The sequence below is a fragment of the Labrus mixtus genome, chromosome 5 (assembly GCF_963584025.1).
Source record: "Labrus mixtus chromosome 5, fLabMix1.1, whole genome shotgun sequence".
Lineage (NCBI taxonomy): Eukaryota > Metazoa > Chordata > Actinopteri > Labriformes > Labridae > Labrus > Labrus mixtus.
Window position 1 is genome coordinate 3,851,254 of NC_083616.1, and position 17,544 is coordinate 3,868,797.

At 43.5% G+C, this 17,544-nt stretch overlaps 1 protein-coding gene and 2 long non-coding RNA genes across 4 annotated transcripts in view; 2 read left to right on the forward strand and 1 right to left on the reverse strand.

Annotated features, from left to right (window-relative positions):
- LOC132973775 (uncharacterized) overlaps window positions 1-10,458 on the forward strand; it is a 58,066-nt gene extending 47,608 nt beyond the window's left edge. Inside the window, exon 2 of the long non-coding RNA XR_009673074.1 lies at window positions 8,934-10,458. This is a non-coding gene — a long non-coding RNA (uncharacterized LOC132973775). The remainder of the gene's footprint in view (window positions 1-8,933) is intronic.
- Window positions 1-17,544, reverse strand: part of LOC132973773 (uncharacterized) — a 390,261-nt gene that overhangs the window by 48,140 nt on the left and 324,577 nt on the right. The gene's annotated exons all lie outside the window — the stretch shown is intronic.
- On the forward strand, window positions 488-10,458 carry LOC132973770 (leukocyte surface antigen CD53-like). Of its 2 annotated transcripts, none has more exons than XM_061037365.1 (8): window positions 488-642; window positions 1,887-1,977; window positions 3,182-3,370; window positions 5,272-5,346; window positions 6,198-6,308; window positions 6,392-6,499; window positions 7,590-7,673; window positions 8,376-10,458. In XM_061037365.1, exons 2-8 carry the CDS (start codon window positions 1,915-1,917, stop codon window positions 8,442-8,444), a joined length of 699 nt encoding a protein of 232 aa, XP_060893348.1. In that variant the 5' UTR covers window positions 488-642; window positions 1,887-1,914; the 3' UTR covers window positions 8,445-10,458. The 2 variants fall into 2 exon arrangements, 1 of the variants encoding a protein (XP_060893348.1); XR_009673071.1 differs by lacking the exon at window positions 488-642 and having other exon boundaries at window positions 1,747-1,977; window positions 8,376-8,844; window positions 8,900-10,458.

The following is a 17,544-nucleotide window of genomic DNA, read 5'->3' on the forward strand; positions in this document are numbered from 1 at the left end:
GCTGTGCTATGGTTTGTCTCTCCTGGTTTGGATGCCATTTTAAATACGTTAACATGGAGCGTTCAAACTAAATGGGGAGGGAAGTTGTCTTTTAACAATGCATTCTTTGTGCAACTGGGGCGGCAAAGCCTTCAGTAATACAATTTATGACTAAAGGTTAAAGGAGCAATAAGTAACTGGCACCTGGTGTTTAAAATGGGTACCGCAGTCCAAATATAAAACATTGTAGAGAGCTGTCTCCCCTTATATCTCCCAAAAAACTGCTCTGTTTACGTACCAACAGTTCCAGTGTTACAGCATCTCTAAACGCTGGACCTCAGGAAGTAAAGAAGGCCGATAAATCAGTGATGAATTCAAACAGTGTTTGTTTGCCGACACTCAAGCTGCTCACCCATGTACACACACCAGACTCTCTCTCTCGGCTCCTCTGTACTGTACATGCTGTGGTGTGGACACGGCTCCTCTTCAGTGTTCAACATCAGTCAGTGCCAGCTGATAAACAGAGGCCTGACGTTTTTTTCTTTTCTGCTCCTGGCTGTTTTGCTTCCTTACAAATTCCTGTCTGTTGTCAGTTAACACAGCGATGCTGGGAACAACACTGAAATGCTGCTCACAGGGATGTTAGACATGCTCTTTTAAAAGGTAAGAGATACATTTTATTTATATTCATCAGATGATCCCAATAGTTAGAATTTGAGTTGACACATTCAGAGCATACTCAGTTAAAAAAAAAGCTTAAAAACTACATATTTTTGGTGTACCTGTAGATTAACGGTTAGTGAGTGCGCCCCATGTACAGAGGCTATAGTCATCGAGAGCGGGCAGCCCGGGTTTGAATCCCACCTGTGGCTCCTTTCGCGCATGTCATTCCCCACTCTCTCTCTCCTCCGTTTCTAAATCTACCCACTGTCCTATCTCTGAAATAAAGGCATAAAAGGCACAAAAAGAAATCTTTAAAAAATGTTAAACATTACACATTTCTGGTGTAACAATCAATGCTGATCAGTGATCAACACATTCAGAGATAAAAAGTTATTTAAAGAGGACATATCATCCCCCTTCTACACCTTTTCAAACAGTCCTCTGTGGTCTAAATGAAACATCTGTGCTGTGCTTTGGTCAAAATGTAACATGAATCAAGCACCAGAGGAGGTTTGTGATCCTGTATAAACCAGCTCTCTAGGAACGCTCTGTTTTGGTGTGTGTGTCTCTTTAAATGTAATGACCCCCTGAGTTTTCCCAGTAGACATCACTCCTCTGTATAGAGAATAAAAATGGCGGACCTGCACATAAGGTTTGTTCTAGGGGGTGGAGTCCATGGGTGGAGATATCAGGGGAGGGGAGGGGATTTTTTTTTTACCGGAATCCCACTGTGACATCACAAGGAGAGCAAATTTGAAACATAGCATTTTTCTCTGTGTTGTAAGACTTATGCAGACCACAAACAAAGGACTGGATGGGTTTATTTCACATTTTGTGGGTTGGTAGACACTCAGGTTACCCAGATATATGTTCAAAAACAGTCAAAGTGGATTTTTCATAATATGTCCCCTTTAAATACTTTATGAATTCTTCGCTGCTTCACCAAAACATACATGCCCTGGGGATTGCGATACAAACGTGCCATGAATGGTTCATCTTGAGATTAGGGAAGGTAATAATCATTAACTGATGGTCACAGGTCACAGGTGTCCATTGTGCCTCACAGCTCAGTGTTGCCATATCAAACACTGGTGTCCTGTAAACATCTGATCGCTCAGAGAGGAGCTGCAGCTTCACTTATTTTCACTCACAATATACAGAAGGAGCTCTGCAGTTTGTTTTAAAATCTGTATTCTTCCTATAATAATAGCGAGTGTTTGTATTTACCAGGCTGTCTATTCCAGGTAAAACAGAAGAGGATTATTAGGAAGGATGAATCGCTCGTGTGTCAACTGCTTGAAAACAATGGTGGTCAGTCTCAACTTTATGTGCTGGGTAAGTAAAGACCGTCTTACACTGCAGCTGGCTCACACTGTTCAACCAAACACTTAGCTGTCTTAAGAATGCGTGTTACCTGTTACAAGCTGTGACTCAGTGGTAGAGTTGGTCATTTTTTAACCAGATTCTCAGGGGTTTGATCCCCGGCTTCTGCAGCCGCCTGTCTTTGTGCAAAACTCTTAACCCCAAGTGACTCCCGCTGATTGGTGTGAATTTTTATAAATGGATTAATTACTTCTGATTTGTCACTTTTCATAGCAGCCTCTACCGTCAGTGTGTGACTGTGTAGGTGTGACCTGTGGTGAAAAAGTGCTTTGAGCAGTCAGAAGACTAGAAAAGCGTTATACAAGCTCAAGTCCATATAGGACAAATGGAACATTGTCGTCCTCGTAGACCTCCTTATGTGGATACATTGTGTGGACCTTCTGTAGTTTACATAGAGGGGGATTTAACTTGTTAATTTGATTTGAGTAGTAGCTGAATGTTCTCAACACTTTTCCTTATTTACTACTCCTTTTATTTAATCCATACGTTTCTATAAATAAAATGCATTCACCATCAAAACATTTGAGGTTATTAGTGGACAAAAAGAGTAGGCAAAGTTGTTATCTGAAAAGTAAAGAGTCATTAAATCTGTCAGACAAATGCAGGAATATGACAATTTCATATTTATATGCTTATATTTATATTAGGGATACACAGATGCATCGGTTTAACATCCATATTGGCCAATAATTGCCCTGCTGACAGACGTCGGTACATATACAAATAATGTAGCACAAATCAATGTCAGTAGCCGATGTTGGGAGTCACACCAAAAGAAGAAATGAAACAAACATTGGTACTGGAATCGGCCCTGATTTTGATAAGGAATTATGTTAAGGGAAAATGCTTCTGCAATGATCTTTTTTCTTGCATTGTGCCTGTTCCTTCAGTTTTAAAGGAGTTATCAAGTAATAACATTTACAAGAGGAGGCAATGAACGTGCCGAGGGCCAGATAACCTGAATGTTCATACATTAGAAATGACAAAGAAAACTTTTTGTGAGGGGAAAAAAAGGTACGCTGTGTTAAAAAAAAAAACATCTAACCCAAGGTGTGAGATTTATTGTTGTCTAAAAGTCTTATTTCATGCTGAACACATATGTAACCACAAAGACAGAATAATGTCAGGTGTCTTTTGTCTCCTGTCTCCGTTGAAGCTGTGCGGTGGTTTTGTGGTGGGTTTTGGGCAGTTCCAGATGATACACTCCAAGTACGCCTCCCTCGTCACAACCTTCTGGCCCATCTACCCCGCCAACACTCTGGTGGTCACCGGCACCATCGTCATGTGTGTGTGCTACATGGGAGTGTTGGGAGGCATGAGGGAGAGCCGCTGCATGCTCATCACTGTGAGTACGAGGCATGATGTTTGTTGTAAGGTGATTTACAGGTTAAAGGCCCTGACACACCACTGTGGTGTCGGCTCAGGTCACGCCATAACGCCTTTTGTCTTGGCCAAAAAGTTGCCCTTGTTATGATACGAGAAGACCATTTTCACACCGCTGTCGTTCACCACTCCTAATATAAGAACTTCCAATCAAGAATAATGTCTGATGAAAAGTTGAAGTTGCTTTCATCACTTAAATTTTTCCTCTCGTGCACTAATTCGCTCAGCAGAACAGCCAATCAGAGTGATTACTCGAAACCAACATCGATTCAACATGTTAAGGCCCTGACACACCAAGGAGATCGTCGGCCAAGGACCGTCGTTGAGCGGTCGTTGCCCTAGTTTTTGTGTCCGGCTCTGTCGCTACCATTCGCCCCCTGTCGGATTCAACATCTCGAATCGGCGTCAGTGCGGTTGGTGAGAGGAATAACGCACGGTTGAGTGCGGTTTCTTCTTATTTGTCACCGCCGCCTCTTCTATTCTTGTTCCACTAAAAGACCAAGGGCTGACAATTCCAGTGCTATGTTCAACTTTTCATCAGACATTATTCTCCATTAGAAGTTCCTATATCACGAGTGTTGAGCGACAGCGTTGAGAAAATGGCCTTCTCATATCATAACAACGGTTTATTTATCCGCATTCTTCTCTTCGTCCCCGTCCTCTTCCTGTTTCCTCTTTTTGGAATGCTGATTACAGACTACCGCCGTCTGTTGGCATGGAGAGTTATTTCCTCTCACGCATGCGCAAAACGTATGTGGTGGTTGGCCGTAGTCTTTGAGGTGTGTTCCAGTGCAACTTTTTGGCCAAGAAAAAGGCGTCGTGAGGTGACCCTCTGCTGGGTGCGTCAGGGCCTTCAAATCAGCTGAAAAAAGGCAGGCATGGGCCAACGGGTAGCAACAGAGCTGGACACACCGCAAAAACTACGCCGATGATCGCTCACCGACGGTCCAACTAATAAGCCACAATCACTTTTGAAGGATCTATGTCAACATACTTGCATGCAATAGATTTAATGGAGTCTATTCCCAGCCGGAGTTTGTTCCTTTCCATTGTCGTCTAGGAATGGTCTCATGGACTCAAAGTGCATGTGCATCTCTGTGCGCATGTGCTGATTGTGCGTATTTAAACAATCCATTATGCATTCGTTTGTGGCAAAATTGGCCCAATTAAACGAAAATGAGCTTTACTGCAAACAAACATCTAATTCTACAACAACAGTGCTAATAGATGTGCAGTTAGAGGTAAAAAATGACCGTCTCCGGGCAGCTGGTGAGAACTGCACCACATCATTTATTAGCGATGTCACGCACAAACTTTGACAACAGTTGCATTTAAAAAAGCTATATATTTCAAATAAACTGTTATTATATTATTCATGGGTTGAATCTCTCCAGGGCTTTCTGAGGCTTAACCCCTACACAAACAGGCACATGTTTACATTTATGGAGCGTAGGGGGTGCTATGCAAGATGGGGATACGTGTTTTTCATTTTGCCTAAATGACCTGCTCACGGTCACTCGCTCCTGGAAGGAAGCTTTGTTATACACAATGAAACCTACGTCACATCTGTTGAGGACTTCACAATATACTCGATAAAGTATCCCCTCCCTTTCCAGCTCACTCGTGATGTGGACAAGATTGAGCGAGGTCAGTATGACAGAGAGTAGATACATACGCTCCACAATCAGACACTAAACTAGAGCAAACTGCACAAGGCAGTCGGTTGAATGAATGATGTGCATTCATGGAGCTGTTAGCTGCTGCAATCATGAACTCCTTGTTAAGTGGTTTGTCTGCTTCAAGTTCAAATATCAAGCTAAGGTGTAGATCATACTAACTCACCTGTGCTTGTATTTGATTCAGTTCTTCATTCTGTTGGTCATCCTGATGCTGGTGGAGCTAGCCATGGCACTCGTGTTCCTGATCTACAGCAGAGAGGTAAGAGAATGAGTTTGAAAAGAAACACAAGATACTTGTGCCCTAATGAAAAAGATAAGTGCTCAGTGAAGACACCCCTTGCTCCAATCAAGCCCCTTTATCCTACTGAGAAGTTGTTCAGGGGGAACCTCCCTTCAACAGTGACTCGCCCAATTAGTCCCAGAACACCTCGGGTCTCACCTTGAGATACTAAGAAGATCGTCGCCCTAGTGTTTGCGGTGTGTCGATCCCCGTCCCTAACCGTCAGCCCCCAATTTGCCTTTTTTTTGGCTGATTTGACAGGTTAAATCGGCGTCGGTAGGCGTCGGCGCGCTTGGTGAGAGGAATCATTCTGATTGGCTGGCCAGAGATTTCATTTAACTTGAGCCTGCCTCTGTAGTCTCCATGCTTTCACCCATTAGTGCGGTTTCTCCTTATTTGTCGCCTCCGCCTCTTCTTTTCTTTTTCCACTAAAAGACCTAGGGCTGACAACGCCAGCGCCATTTTCAACTTTTTATCAGACATTATTCTCCATTAGTAGGCTACCTATAATACGAGTGGTCACTGTCAGTGGTGTGAAAATGGTCTACCGCCAAGACAAAAGTGTTGTGAAGCGACGCCACAGTGAGCCTCCTTCACAACTAGTTCTTTCCGTCTGCTTGGTGTGTCAGGGCCGTAACTCCGGTGTCCCAGAGCCACTCCCCTCAATTATAGCTCTCACCGCCCACCATGCCCACACACAGAGCTTCTATATATTACCTACTTCACCACATTTATGAATATTCAGTCTGATAATTACCACATTTCTCAAAGGTTGTTTGTAACTGTATATATGAAGGATTGATGATATATCTTGCTTGTCTGTTGGACAGATTGACTCGTTCTTTGAGAAAGACCTGATGCAAAGTTTGGAGATCTACAGGCAGTCCAGTCCAGAAGGCAACAAGACCATAAAAGATGACTTTGATGCTGTCCAGCACCTGGTATGTTTCACAGACACTTTGAAGATACATTGCTTCCCTCTGAAATCGTTTATCATTCCACTGAAGTCGTTCGTTTTGTACAGTTCAGGTGCTGTGGAGTTCATGGGCAGGCAGACTGGAAGGGAAACATCCCAATCTCCTGTTGTACCAAGGACCCCTGTAACATCCCCTTCCACACCAACTGGCAAGAGGTTATTAATACTGTCCCATCACTCGACTGTGCAAACCTGTTTCTCTAAAGCCCAATTCACACATACTCTGTGCGCGCCGCGGTCCGTCAGCGCCGCGCACTACGTTGTACTTAGCCTTCACTCTAGTCAATCATTGTGCTCACACAGCGAGCGCTGCGGTCCGTCTCCGGCGCGTGCCACCGACGGCACTGCGCTCTGCTCTGTTTCAAATACGCAGCGAGTCTATTTTCTCTGGAGTACGCTGCAGGTTCACGTCAAGCTAGACAGAATATGACAGCCCGGACAGGAAGTGAGACAAGGAAACGCACAAAGCATCCGGTCAATTTCAAAATAAAACACAATATACTGACTCGCGATCATATTTTTCATCACTTTATCAACATTACGTCAAAACAGGCACCGAATGAACAACAATGCATCCTCAAAAAGACAAAGCAATTCCCGCGGGATCTTGTAGTTCTCCTGTGATGTGTCATGGGTGCGCTCCGCTGTGCTGACGTCGCAGAAACGGGTCCAGTGTGAATGGGGGCAAGCCGTCCGACGGAGCAAAACCGTGGCGCTGACGGTCCGCGGCGCGCACGGAGTATGTGTGAATTGCGGGTAAGGCTTTGGTTCCCAACCTGGGGTCTGGGCCCTCCTGTGGGGGTGGAGCCAGGAGGGCCCAGACCCAGCCAAAGATCCCTACCCTTTAGGATTCAATCATTCAGGCCTTTACTGCTCTCTTTGGTGCAAAGGATCAGATGATTTACATCTGGACAAATGTGCAGCAGTTTCAGAAAAGATGTAAAAACACATACAAAAGTCCAAATGCACCTTTGGAAACAGGCTGCAAATGGAAAGACGTACTGCACAAAGCTGAAACAACTTTAATAACAGAAGAAATTATGAGATGTGGCTTAATTTGACGACAGCTCAGACAAGCCCAGTTTAGTTGAGCAGCTCCAGCTTTCTGTGCCCTGAAACAAAGAACCTTGTTGTGAAAGACACTCAGAAAATGTGTCAGAAACTTCATACCTGCTAAAAAAGAATGACTGTTAAATGCAGCATTCCTGTTGACAGGTTTTTCAGGTGACCTCATTTTGTCTTGCAGGGGTGTGTCGATAAACTGAAGAACTGGTTTGCCAGTAACTACCTCAGCACAGGCGCAGGTGTTGTCACAATGTTTATCATACAGGTACGGTGCATTCAGGTCTGTTTTAAATTACTTTTAGACTTCGAGGATAATTCAATCTCAAACATTCAAGTATGATGTACTGTTTTTATATTTTGTGTCTTTAAAAACAATTGTTTTCAATTAGTTAAAGGAGCAATATGTAACTGACAAGCACTTAAAATGCAGTCCAAATTTTAAACATTTGAGAGAGCTGTCTCCCCTCGCCCCTGTTCACGCAGGTTGCCATGTTGCAGACACTGTAGCTTCAGTGTTTATCCAGCTCTGCATCGGTCTGTAAACCTTTCTGTGTTCTAACCTCTTCATTTTTCAAAAGCTTCTCCAATATTGATCCTAGTTTGAGCACGTTTCTGCTCGTGGAGCTTATTAGAAACATGCAGAGGCTTTTTAGGTCAGGTACAATCACTTCGATCTGAACCACTTCTCTTGCTGCTTCCATCGCTGCAACACCTGTTGGTTTGTTGTTTGCCTGGCAAACTGAGGGGCGTCCAAAACGACCATGTGGGGGTGCCTTAAAACCGCCTACCTTCTCTGGTCCAAACAAATCCAGAGCATTCAGGACCAGAATCTAAACTTAGAAGGAGGACATACTGGCTGCTGCGTTGTTGTCAGAGAAGCCAGCATTTCAACATAGCATGTTTCCTTCATGTCTGATCATATAGTAAGGCTATAGTAAGTATCATTTATTTTCTTTTTTTTTTTCAGTTTATTTGTCTGTCCATCTCCATCCCTCTGTTCTGCCACTTCAAGAGACGTGGGCTGGGTTACCAATGAGAAGGAGCCAAATCAAAAAGGAGCCGTTTCAAGCTGTATCACATTTTTATTCATCAGATTGGAATCTGCCAAAGTGTTGATATTAGGATGCCATATATTTTCCAAAAGGAAGTCATCTGAAGAAAAAGCCCTTGAGCTCTTTTTCTGTACTTGTACAGTCAGTGTAAACCATCTTCAATCTCCAATCATCAATTTTCTTTTTTGACTGTGCTTGATTAGATCAACCTCGAAGTACTATTAAACTCCTCTGTGCTGTTTAACGTAAAGGTCACATATTATACACAATACACTTCACTATGTTTTTCTAACACTACCATGTCCCCTAGTCTGTCTACAAACCCCCCAATTATGAGAAAAGTCCATCCTCTCCGTCTTCTGCCTGCTCCACTTTTCAGAAAATGTGTGCTCAAACAGGCCGTTTGGAGATTTTCCCTTCATGACATCACAAAGGGCAGTAACCCCTCCCCCAGGTGGGTGACACTCCCACAGCTAGGTGTTTGTTCTGCCCTCTGAGTCTGCCTTCTCACCGTAAACAATAGGACATGGAGCGTGAAAACCCAAGCCATCCGAGCCCTTCCAGAGGGGGGCGTGGTCAGACACAGCTCATTTACATATTTAAAGGTACAGACACAGAAACAGCCTGTTCTAAGCAGGGCTGAAATAAACCCTTTTCACACATACGGAAATCTCCTGAAAAACTCTGGAGATTAGGCTACCTGGATGGGCTTTAGGTTATATGTGAATGCTAACAGCTGAATTTGTAGTGGACTCTGTTGCTCCGCCCACTACTTCCGCGTTGTTTATTTACGTCATGTCTTACGTCGGGAAATCCCCCGCGGCCCCTCCGGTCCCCCGCTGTGAGGAGCATATGTGAACAGCTAGGTTGGGAGAATCTCCGGAGCAGTCCTCCTGAAATGATCTAGATATTATCCAGAGTGCATATATGAAAACAGCTATTGAGGGGTATGACCATCACCAAATACAGGATCAGAGTGGATTTAGAACAAGAAACTTCACAGACACAATTGTGGGTGCTCTGAGACTTATTTAAACTGGTTGAAGAGGAGGATACTATGTGACCTTTAAGAAACACAAATGCACATACTGGTCTGCCCCACTACACTTTTGATCTGCTTCGATTTGTATGATGCGGCAGTAGCTCAGTCTGTAGGGACTTGGGTTGGGAACCAGAGGGTCACCGGTTCAAGACCCAGTGCAGATCAAATATGGAAGTTGGTCTGGTGAGAGGTGCCAGATCACCTCCTGAGCACTGCCAAGGTGCCCTTGAGCAAGGCACCAAACCCCCCTCCCCACCATCTGCTCAGGAGCGCCCGTCACTCTGGCTTCTCTCCATTAGTGCATGTCCATAGGATCCTGTTTCTGCATGTGTGTGTATATTTCAGCCTATGTGTGTGTTCATGACTTACAGAGTGTAGAAACTGAAATTTCCCCTTGCGGGGATCAATAAAGTAAATCTTACACTTTATTTTAAGAAGGCTTTTTCAGCAGGTAAAGTACCAGCTTCGTTTGTTTTATTGTTATGCCAAGGGTTGTCTCTAGAAAAGCACACACAAAACATTTCCAAATCAAACTGAAATACAGCCCTTATAATTCATTTTGAAATTATTGAATTCAGTTTGGCTGCTTCTCATCTTCATTACCAGTCTAAGTTATCAATCAGCTTATTCATGAGGTATTGGTTATAAGGTAGGCTAACTAACATCTCCTGCTACGGCTCTTATTGGGCCGCTAATGCTGTATCATTCTTTTTCTTTTGCAATTATCATCCACACCCATGTTTTATCAATATGTAGATTTTTGTAATGATATTTCCTGTTAACAAGGAACAAAATCTCTGTTCTTCATCAGTTCCATTAACACTGCCAGCAGAGGGAGATGAGCTGCATTAACTTCTAAAGCTACAGCGAGCAGCTGGGACTGTTTTATAACCGTAGTGCCCTATGTGTTGTATAATGAGTTGTATATAATTAATTTTAATTAAATGTTAAACCACGTGTTCCTGTTCAGGTAGACCTTTTCTGACAGGATGTTCAAACTCTTGAATGGCGTTGATGGTTTCTTGGCACTTCCAACAATTGGCGCAGTTGTTAAGGGAAATGTACCATAATTAATAAAATCAGGAGTGTCCTATCAATTATGTCAAAATGATGTAATTTGAATAAAAATCTGAAATGATTTGAAAACTAATAAAGGGGTCCAGTATTTATCAAAGCTGTTTGTAATGTTAGGAAGGACTGACGTTGACTTAATTCTACTGTCAATGAACAAATGCAATCATTTATAAGTTGCATAAAAGTCTTGAGTGTCTTCTTTTTAACAACTGACATGACGTCTTCTCAAGCTGATAAAGTTCACATCCTCCTTTCCTTCCATCTCTTTTCAGAAAAATACATATTTGTCCTTCCTACAGCAACCCCTAGTGTGGAAACTTCCAAGCGATGATGGGAACTTGAGTTGAGGCTCCAAAAGCCCAGGAAGTCCAATACACCCACTCATGTTCAGAGGTGGGCACAGTTAATACAAAAAATGAACTTCCTTATCCATTAATCCATCAAAGACGTTAACTTTGATAGAAATTAGTTCTGTTAATTATTATCTGAAGTAAATGTTAAGGTGAACTTTTTGAAATGTCAATAGACTCGAGGCCATGATGATTTGACCAGAATGCAGTATACAAAAAAATGTTAGATCAACAATATGCCAAATACATCCAGGTCTGTACTGAGGGCGGCTGTGGTTCAGTTGGTAGAGTTTACGTCTCTCCACCGGAAGGTTCGAGGATTCAATCCCCAGCTGGGCAACATTTCCGATGTGTCCTTGGGCAAGACACTTAGCCCTGAGTTGCTCCCGCTGCTTCGGTGGCAGTGTTTGAATGGGATTAGTTACTTCTGATGGATGATACTACATAGCAACCACTACCATCAGTGTGTGAATGGGTAGGTGTGACATGCAGTGTAAAAGCGCTTCAAGTAGTTGGAAGACTAGAAAAGCGCTATATAATCTCAAATCCATTTACCATTTAATGATTTGGAAAGAAACCACAGTATGCATCAGACCAGTCTCCCTCTTATACTGTTTCCCACAATGCAAAGCACCAGGTCAGAGATCGAAATGATGGACAGCAACGGCCATCGTAACATGGGAAATAATCTCAATCAGACCAAACCACACAAAGATACCTCCAATTGCTACACTGTAACGGTGTTTGCTTTGTCAGAAGTCCTTTACATCCTCCTTCAAAGACCAGAAACTTTCCTGGCATACTGCAAAATAACCAATGAGTGGCAGTCCTACATACTATTGTTGATCCCAGTAAGCAGTACATGCAGCATACTGCATTGGATAGTAGCGTGACAGCTACTATAGACAGCATTTCCAAATGGTGACTGCCATCAATGGGCATCAAACCTTTACTTAGAAACCAGTGGGTGACATCACATAGACTACATGTTTAATACAATTTATGTTTCTAAGCCATGACTGGAAAATCATTGTAAATCAGTGGAGGGGCCAAGCAACTGGTGAACTGATCATGGTTTCCTCTTTTAACCGTTAAACTACGACATTGCCCTTTCAGTATCCTGCTGCCATCTATCTACCTGGCAAATGTGCAATCCCTGCCGTACAAAACCGACGACCTACTGGACCGGGTCCAGTCCCAGAGAGAGGCCCGAGACTGCTCTGTCTGCTGCCTCATGGAGACGTGGCTCAACAGCGACACCCCGCGGTAGGAAAGCCGAGTCCTCTTTCTGATTGGACCGCCAGAGAAATCTCACCGGCAAAATTAAAGGCGGAGGTGTGTGTCTCCTCATCAATGAAAGTTGGTGTACAGACTCTGCTATTATGATGAAAACCTGCACCACAAACCTCGAATGCCTGGTCATTAAATGTCGCCCCTTTTTTTATACTGGCTGTTTTACATTCATCCTCGGGCTGACGCCTTGACCGCACTTAACGAGCTGGCGGATATCATTCATAAATATGAAAGCTCCCACCCTGACGCAGGGATTATAGCAGCGTAATTCTGCAGCATAAATGAGGCGGTGGTGGATTCTGAAGCAGAGGGTGAGAGAGGAGTGGTTCTGTCAACACACACAACAACAGGTATCAGGTTTCTGGTGTGCACGTGTGATTTGTTGTGATGACGTCATAGTGGCGCCGGTCAGACACTACAGTGGAGATAGCATGGTCGGTGTAAACAAACTTGCATCGGGCAGCCCTATGCACGTAGCGAGGACAGCGCAGGAGTCCGAAGGATTTAAGGTCGTCCGGAGAGAAGTGGCAGATGACATTCTGGAGTTGCAGAGCGGAGTATGTTAGGAGTACCATGTCCGCAGCAGGGAGAGCAGCGGCTAGGTGCAGGCTGAAAGCCGCAAGCTACCGGGCGCCAGCCGGGGTCAGGGAAGACTGCAGGAATGAGAGTCCAAACAGGATCAGGAAAGGACCAATTTTGTGGCAGACGGGGGAACCCGGCCGTTGGGTTGTCAGGCAGGCCTCTTTGCCGCCAGCAGCCGAGCCGGAGTAGGGTAGCCAGCGGTAGCCAACTGCTGGTGGGCCGCAGGGCGATGGGTCCAAGCCAGGTAGGGAGCCGACGTGGCCGACGAAGAAGGACGGTCCACAGATAAGGCAGGCGAGGGTCCAGTGATCACAGATAGCTGAGGATATCCTGAAAGTTGTGCGAGAAGCTAACAACTGATCGGCGGCTAGCAGCTAACAACTGATCAGCGGCTAGCGCTTACAGCTGATCGTCAGAGATGGTGAGTAGCTGTCAGTTTACACAAACTGAAAGCAGCAGCAAAGTCGATCTGTTAGCTCAAAAGAAACATGATTTTTGTCGACTTAGAAGCGCCGACATACGCTTCCTCGCTCATAAGCGTCCTCGCTCAACTGGAAGTTGCTTCGTGCCATCTCTTGTCTTCTCACACTGCAGCACTTGTCGGGGCAGCGTCTCTGATTGGTCAGAAGTTGACTGATCATGACTCATTTTTGTAACTTTGAAAGTGTATTGTTTATGATTCTTTCTTAACGTAGGATTTCAGCTGTTCAACAGTTGAGGGTCTCCTTTTTCTTATTTCACGCTTCATATACTCCAAAAAAATGTTCTATGGGTGACAAGTTGGGACAGCCAGAGGGCCACTTTATAACCTTGACTCTTTTTCTACAGAGCCATTCTGTTGTTGTATGTCTAGAACAGGGGTGTCCAAAGTTTTTTTAGTGAGGGCCAAATACAAAAAAATTAATTTGGGGCCGGGCCACACACTAGAGGTGACATATTAACACATGAATACTGTGTGTATTTCTAACTCACTTATAATCTGAAGAACATTGCACTCAGTGGGAGCAGTGATGCTGTCCTTTGGATTGAAGGATGGCTGACATGTCTTGAGTAAGTTTGGTGGTTGAGACACGAAGGACTTCACAGAGATGGCTATCAGTCATTCTGGTTCTCAGTCTGCTTTTGTTATGATTTAACAGAGAAAATGTTTGTTCACATATGTATGTTGAGCCGAACAAGCTCATCATTCTTTTTGCGTGGCGTCTCATCAGAGGAAACTTGGCATTATCCAAACTCTGATAGAAGTCAGGGAGGGAGAGAAGCTGATGTTGACTCTTCAGAGAATCATCACATTGCATTTCAATCAGTTCTAACTGCAGACTCTCTTCCACTTCTTTTGCATCCACCAGAAAGGGGGTCGAGAACAGCTTGATTTCTTTTTCAATGATAGAAAAATCTTGGAAACGCTGGTTGAATTCTGTCAGGAGAGATGTAATCACAGACACATATTTCTCCTTTTTAGCAGAAAGGTCGGCCTTTGGAATAGCAGACTTGATTTCAGACAGCGCAGGGAAGTGTGCAGCATTAAAGCTTCGTAGTTGTGTCTCAAACAGGCGGAGCTTTACACAGAAGGCTTTCATGTGCGCATACAGGTGAGGCACCAGCTGTTCTTTGCCTTGTAGGTTCTTGTTCAGTGTATTCAGATGATGAGTAAGATCAACTAAAAAAGCCAGGTCTGACAGCCACGGAGGGTCACTCAGTTCATGAAGAGGTCGGCCCTTTTCTTTCAAAAACTGGTCGATTTCTGATCTCAGTAAAACCGCTACAGCACAGAGCCGCGGCTGAGCCAGCGCACATCAGAGTGGTAGAGTACATCCCCGTATTCCGCATCCACGTCAGATAGGAAAGCTTGAAATTCTCTGTGGTACAGTCCTCTAGCGCGAATTATGTTGACAGTTTTCACAACAGTGTTCATCACATCGCCCAGCTGGACAATCTTGGCACACAGTGCTTCTTGGTGGATTATACAGTGCATCCTAACAGCCTCACCTCCGCTCTCTTTTACCTTGGCGCACACCATCGATGCCATTCCTTTGCGCTCGCCGGTCATGGCCGGAGCTCCATCCGTTGTTACTCCACAGAGCTTGTCCCATTTAAGCCCCATCTTTTCAACGGCCTCCGACACAGCTTCAAAAATGTCTTTACCCGTCGTTGTGCCTTTTAGGCTCATCATATCAAGCAGCTCCTCCGTACAGCAAAAATTATTATCCACTCCCCGCAAAAAAATTAATAGCTGCGCGGTGTCTGTGGCATCTGTGCTCTCATCGCATGCTATCGAGTAAAAATCAAAAGCACAAGCTTTGTCTTTCAGCTGAAGTTTCAAGTTGGCTGACAAGTCCTCGATTCTCCGCACCACTGTATTTCTGGACAAGCTCACGTTTTTGAAATCCTGCACTTTTTCCGGGCACATTATTTCTGTGACTTTGATGAGGCACTGCTTTATGAAATCGCCGTCTGAGAACGGTTTGCCGTGCTGGGCAATAAGTTTAACCACTTCATAGCTTGCTGTTGTGGCGTTTTCCTGTATTTTGTTTGCACGAAAAAAAAGCTGTTGTTGAGCTTGCAGGCTAGCTGCCATTTGCTTGACTTTCTGTGTTCGTTCGGCACCAGCGTACAATGTGTAGCTCTGATGTTTGGTCTCATAGTGCCGACGGACATTATACTCTTTCATCACAGCAACATCTTCCTTGCAAATCAAACAGACACACTTTCCATTGACTTCTTTGAAGAAATATTCATTTTCCCACCGTGTTTGAAATCTCCTACACTCACTAACTATTTTGCGCTTCTTTGGTGCTGCCATTTCTGGTGACTCGCGGTATAAATTTTCTTTGCTTAATTTTGTTTAGTGGAGAAGCACCGTTTCTGGGGCTGGCTCCATCTAGTGTTGAAACTTAGAAGTGCAACAGAGTTGAGCTCTAGCTTCTTGTACGGGCCATATTCAATTATATTTTCAGAATTTGCTGCGGGCCAATAAAAACTGGACCGCGGGCCCCAGTTGGCCCGCGGGCCGTAGTTTGGACACCCCTGGTCTAGAATGTGGTTTGGTATTGTCTTTATGACAATACATTACTGAAATAGAGACAAAGGGGGTTAAAGAGAGAGTGAGGTGGGGTTCCTACAAGCGTTACCTATGCCTTGTGCCCTTAATTAATATTCCCAAAGGACCATCTTTGTGACAGTTTGCTAGCCAGTAGGTCCACTCAAATAGTGAGAGATGATCTTTTAGCAAAAGATCTCACTGGGAGCTGAACAGTGAGCAAACCTCTCTCTGTTTTCTACAGCTCATCATTCTTTTGTCCTGCACCTGTATGCATTTTGCTTGGATGTGTGCACACTCAGTTTTTTTTTCTAACTATGAAGTCATCACTAAAGACCTGAAGAGTCAAGAAGTATTTAACAACTTAACGCTTCAAATGTTTCAGATGTGGAGCAGGATTTAACCGAGGCTTCATAGGAATGAGGAAACAAAACTGAAAATGTACAGTGCTGCTCCTCTTCCTGGAATAAACCAGAGCTTGATAACCCCTCCCTCTCCTGTCTGCTCTCAAACACAGCCAGCTCCACTCTGACCCACTATTTCCTGGTTCAATCCAGGCCAGGGTGAGGCCCTAAGCAAAATAAGGAGGCCCCCCACGGGCCAACACACAAAGTTATTGGAGCACCTAAATAACAAGTCCATTACAAAATGTCTTTTTAACTTAACAACCTTTATTTGTAACTTGGACAATGCTGGTAATGTGCAGGATGCTGTGTCTGTACAACTGCTGTGTGATGTGTCTATACTAAACCTGCTGGTTGAGGGCCCTGGTAAAGTGCTGGTTGCTGCCTCTGGGCCTGCTGATGACTCATCTGCATCTCCTCCACACATTTTAGCATTGACCCCGTTATGAGAAGAAATCCAGACAGTGAAACCATCTTAAAGCAGACTTTATGTGTGTTTGGTGTCAATGTTAAACTAAAGGAAACTATGAAAATACGATCTTCAAAAAGAGTAAAATGGATTTAATGCTAATACTTTTACTACTAATAACAATGAAGTCATAATAATTACTATCTTTTATATAAAATAGTACTATAACTTTAATGTTTATTATTCTGGTCTTTATTAAAAAAGATTAAAAAACAAAACACCTCTAATGATAATGAAAACTACAATATCTATCTATCATGTCTGTTTTCCTATCTTTATATGCACAAATAGAAAACATGCTAATTCATGTTTTTTTATGTACATTTCTCTGAAAAATAAACCTCATGAGCTGTGACGGTTACACACTAAACACGCCAGTAGATGGCAACAATGTAGCTCCCAAAATTAACCAAAAACTTAAATTAATTAGGCTTTAAAACATTTGTCAGCACAAACACTAGACAGTGTTTTTCCTCTTGTGCAGGTGAGGTTTTTAAGCGATTGAAATGTCTCATAACTAAGGAACACTAAACCAAATCTAATGTCAAAATAAAAAGTTCACTAGCTCGATATAACACCTCACCTCCTCGTCTCGCCCCACTCATCATTATTTACACTCACGTATGAATATAAAATGTTTTAATATCATCCAGGTGACTTTACATGTGTTATTCTTTTCTAAATCAGCTGATAACTCAGAGTTTATGTCCCCTTTTCTCTAAAATAAACGTCTATAACCTCTCCATTACTACTATGAACACTGTTAGAAACTATTACAAATAAATATTATTTAAAAGTGAAGATCCCTCTTGGGTAAAACGGTTAATAAT

Excerpts from the sequence above, each read along its gene's own strand:
- LOC132973770 (XM_061037365.1), top strand. The coding sequence starts at position 1,915 with ATGAATCGCTCGTGTGTCAACTGCTTGAAAACAATGGTGGTCAGTCTC. Across the intron at positions 1,978-3,181 it reads GTCTCAACTTTATGTGCTGG|CTGTGCGGTGGTTTTGTGGT; the intron begins GTAAGTAAAGAC and ends TCTCCGTTGAAG. Across the intron at positions 7,674-8,375 it reads TCACAATGTTTATCATACAG|TTTATTTGTCTGTCCATCTC; the intron begins GTACGGTGCATT and ends TTTTTTTTTCAG.